Source organism: the organism of the source record quoted next, unplaced genomic scaffold, assembly GCF_019419815.1.
Source record: "Pyrus x bretschneideri cultivar Hongxiangsu unplaced genomic scaffold, Pyrus_bretschneideri_v1 Contig36, whole genome shotgun sequence".
NCBI lineage: Eukaryota > Viridiplantae > Streptophyta > Magnoliopsida > Rosales > Rosaceae > Pyrus > Pyrus x bretschneideri.
In genome coordinates, this window is record NW_025999679.1 from 3767739 (window position 1) to 3771768 (window position 4030).

Here is a 4030-nt window from a genome sequence, read left to right on the forward strand (position 1 = left end):
AACGTTACAAACCACCTAATACCAGATGAAGTAGTAATCGGAGATTGTCCCCAAACATCCGAATGAACAAGGCCAAAAGGAATAACACTTTTATTAGAATTCAACAGATAAGAAACACGATGACTCTTAGCAAGTACGCAAGTGTCACATTTAAAGTCTGAAACTGAACAACCAACAAATAAATCTGGAAACATATGCTGTAAATAACTGAAAGACGGATGACCCAAACGGCGATGCCATAACCATATCTGACGCCGTTTATGATCAAAGGCTCCTTGGGCGAGAATTAACTTATCCTATACTGACATCGTCCACAGAATAGAGATCCCCCCTCTTAGTACCACGACCAATTATCTCCTTCGTGAGAATATCCTGAATAAGACAAAACTTCGGATACAATAGTACATAACAGTTCAATTGCTCAGTAACTTGGCCAGGAGACATCAATTTATGCTTTAGTGAAGGTACAAGTAGTGTATGCGGCAAAGAGAGGGTAGACGTGAGGTGTACAGTGCCAGCGCCAGTTACCGATGAGGTGACACCATTAGCATTAGTAATATTTTGTCGAAGTGGAACAATATCACAAGCTAAATCAATAGGGTCATAGGTCATATAGTCTGTGGCACCGGAGTCAATGATCCAATCAGACTGAGAATCACAATTATTCATATTAAAAGCATAACCACAATTACCTGAGGACTCTGAAGGCATGTCGGAAGAACTTGAAACAGGAGGATTCATGGTAAGGTCAGTTAGGGTAGTAGTGTTTAGTATAGGGGTAGGATCGGTTAGGATGAAATTGTTTCCATTGTGGAGTGGTGGTAGGTTCTCCATGGGAGGGCCAAGTTTGCTTGAGGGAACGAGCAGAGCAGAAATCCTAGGATCTCTGCTCTGATACCATGCTAATTAGGGCTTATTTTGGGGTTTAATTTTCTGATATTATTCTTCTCACCAAGGAGGGAAATATATATTGTACAAGATTGATTTACAAGGAAAGAAACACCAAGTAATATATATGCTAGTTACATCCTAATTACAAGGACCCAAACAGGTAACTAAGCTAATTACAAAGGTCAACTCTCCAACAATAAACACTACCCTTTCCATGTGATCTCCAACATTAAAATGTGCCTCAATTGTTTATAGTTGTAGAGATGATCACTTATGTTGCCAGCCATCATGGTTGAGTTTCAGGTCCAAGTACTATGCCCGGCTTTGCATTAACGTTTTCAATTTGCAACTTAATCGCACTAGCATGTAATGTACACACATTAGAAGAGTTTCTCAGGAGTAAGAATCTCTTGTGCAAATCGTTCTCTCATAGCTCCTAGTATAAATTTAATTGGAGTGTAACTGTACAACGTATGAGAGGGTGTTAATCCGTACTTGTTATGTTGTTAGTGTGTTATACGGATGCAAGATGCTATCATGGTGCGTGAGTTTGACCATAAGCGGAATTGGTTTTGTTTTGGCAACAAAGAGAGCCATGATTACAAGTTTATTACAAATGTACAACTTGCTATAAATAGGAAGAGCATGAGTAAATTACAACTATTGAGATACAAACTTATCATGTTTGTATCACCTCTCTGATAATGAAAATGATTTATATTATATGACACGTATGCCATGAGGTGTTGTACTCATACCACTTAAATTGTTCTCTTAACGGAGATAGGGTTCACCAATACAAGTAGGTCCCACCTCTATTAGAAAGGTGATATGCAAAATACAGTTAACATTTTTGTATAGTAAAAGAGGATGATTACAATCAAAAGGAAGAAAGTTTAGAATCGATCTTAAGAAGATGCAATTGGTAGATGGGCCTTCTTTTTCATCTCACTACTTTATGGGTCAAACTCTCTGTTCGGTCCTCTTAGTGTAGAGCTATGAAGCATAGTTGAATAGAGATTTGAGAGCCAGAATATTCGGGAGCATGAAAATTCTCAATGAATCCCGATTTGGGAGCAGCATGGATTCACTAATTAAATAAGTAATAAAAATATATTACACACAAGTAGTGAATAGCCCATCCAACCGCTTAGACTCATGCATGACCCGCCTATGTTGCAATTCTCATTATATGCTTATTTTTCATATTTTCAATATTTTCTATTATTGTATAATTTATATGTCATTCTATTTTGCAATTTATGTATACCAATAAAATTATATATATTTTTTAAACATAAGTAGACAATGTTTATATGTTACACAATAAATTTAGTAAAATTTAAAAAGCCACCTAGGCCCCTGCCTAGACGCCTAAGCGCTAGGTTTCTGCCCGCCACCCAACTATATATGCCTAGTGCCTTTCACAACCTTGACATATCTTATCTTAGTTCTGGGGCTTATGTTAAGTGATTTTGTTCTCTTTCAAATTATACATATATAATATTAGACTTTGGGCTTGTGTAGTTAGATCACATAAAGAAACCCTTATGTAAAAGCTGCAATAATACAGCATTAGAGAGACTAATCTATCTTTAACCACATCTCTCATATTTATAAATCAATAAATAAACAAAAAACAACTAAACCGAAAATTTATGAAAAATTATTTTAATATAAAAAACACATCATGACATATCAATGTAACAGTTAATTACTTTGTTTTTCCTGATTATTATTACGTAATGCGCAATAAAGCCCAAATTAATCATCAAGAAGTTGACAATCAATCCTCTGGAAATAAACCTGGCTTGCCGCAAGATCATAGGCAACATTGTAATGCTGCTGCGCCATAATCCCAACAACGTTCAAGTCACTGCCCTCGGGAGACATTTGCACTGCCATGCAAAACTCACCCTCACCATAATCTTGAAAAGCGCTCTCTACGTCTAACCCTACTTCAGCCCCACCTGCAAAGTTCAACACAACATCTGGAAACCCTGTTAAATCTTCCCTTATATTCCCCTTGTAGCACAAACCTGAAGGAACACCAGGCTCTTCCACTTTTTCCAATCTTCCATCAAGCAACTTACGCACTTCATCTCTAAGCACATAGTATGCACCTGAGGCTAAGAAGGATACTGTTGTTCCGGAATCGATGACTGTTCCACCCGTGCCTGATTCTGTTCTCTTGAAGATTTCCGGATCGATCTCAAGCCGCCTTTCTGCGAGGCTGATGCTCTCTAGGGTTAGATAGTAAAGTTCATTGTAGACTTCTAGTGGAGTTGAAGTGCCTTCTATCTTTGCACCATCGCCTAAGACTAACTGGTTATGAGGGTAGTTAGGATCCCTTATGCTACCGATGCAATAAGAGAATTTTGACCCCATGTGGTTTGCCAAAGATATGTTTGAAGGGCCAAGACCAATTATTCCACTAGGCTGCCCGTTGTAACCATCATTGTCCTGGGCACAACCAAAAACAACATTCGGAACGGTGCTAATGCCTTCGTCGGACGTCTCAAAGGTGAAAATTTCGGTCCCAACAAGTCCAGCTACTTTGGTGCTATCAAGGTATGTGTGAGAGAATTTGCAATTGTTTGAGGGGTCACATTTGTCACTAGAGGAAATTGTGCAATATGGGGATGAGCATGGTAATGGGTTGTATGTAGAGGACTTGGAAGGGTCAAAAATCGGACTTGTTTGTTCAAAGCACTTGGTGCAAGGAAGGCATTGAACCCACAACAGGTTGCTCCCTGTGTCTATGGTTAAGAGCTGTGGAACTGGTGGCTCACCGATTGAGAAATTGGCCATAAATTGTGCTCCACTGTCCTCGGCAACAAGACCAGCACGGGTGTCATCTTCACTGGAAAAACCGGCCTTTGCTCCCAAGCATGCTAAGCGTGCCCTGGACCGTTTCAATGTGCTTATAGCACGGTCTTTGATGGTTGTATTAGGATTGTAGTACGGAGAGAGAGCCGAATCACGGTGAATGAGTTTTGTGGCAAAACGGCTTGGTGTTTTGACGGCGGAAGTTGTGGTCGTGGAGGCCGTGAGATTGGCGGTCGAGCATGATAAATATAAGAAAATAACAAGATTAATAAGAAAGAGGGAAGCAGATTTTGCAAATAAGCCTGCCATA

General features: G+C 39.4%; 1 protein-coding gene across 1 annotated transcript; it reads right to left on the minus strand.

The window, feature by feature from the left end:
* Nucleotides 1-2655: 2655 nt before the first annotated feature.
* On the minus strand, nucleotides 2656-3702 carry LOC103937085 (aspartic proteinase nepenthesin-1-like). The gene has a single exon (XM_009348153.2). It carries the CDS (start codon nucleotides 3700-3702, stop codon nucleotides 2656-2658), a length of 1047 nt encoding a protein of 348 aa, XP_009346428.2.
* Nucleotides 3703-4030: the final 328 nt, after the last annotated feature.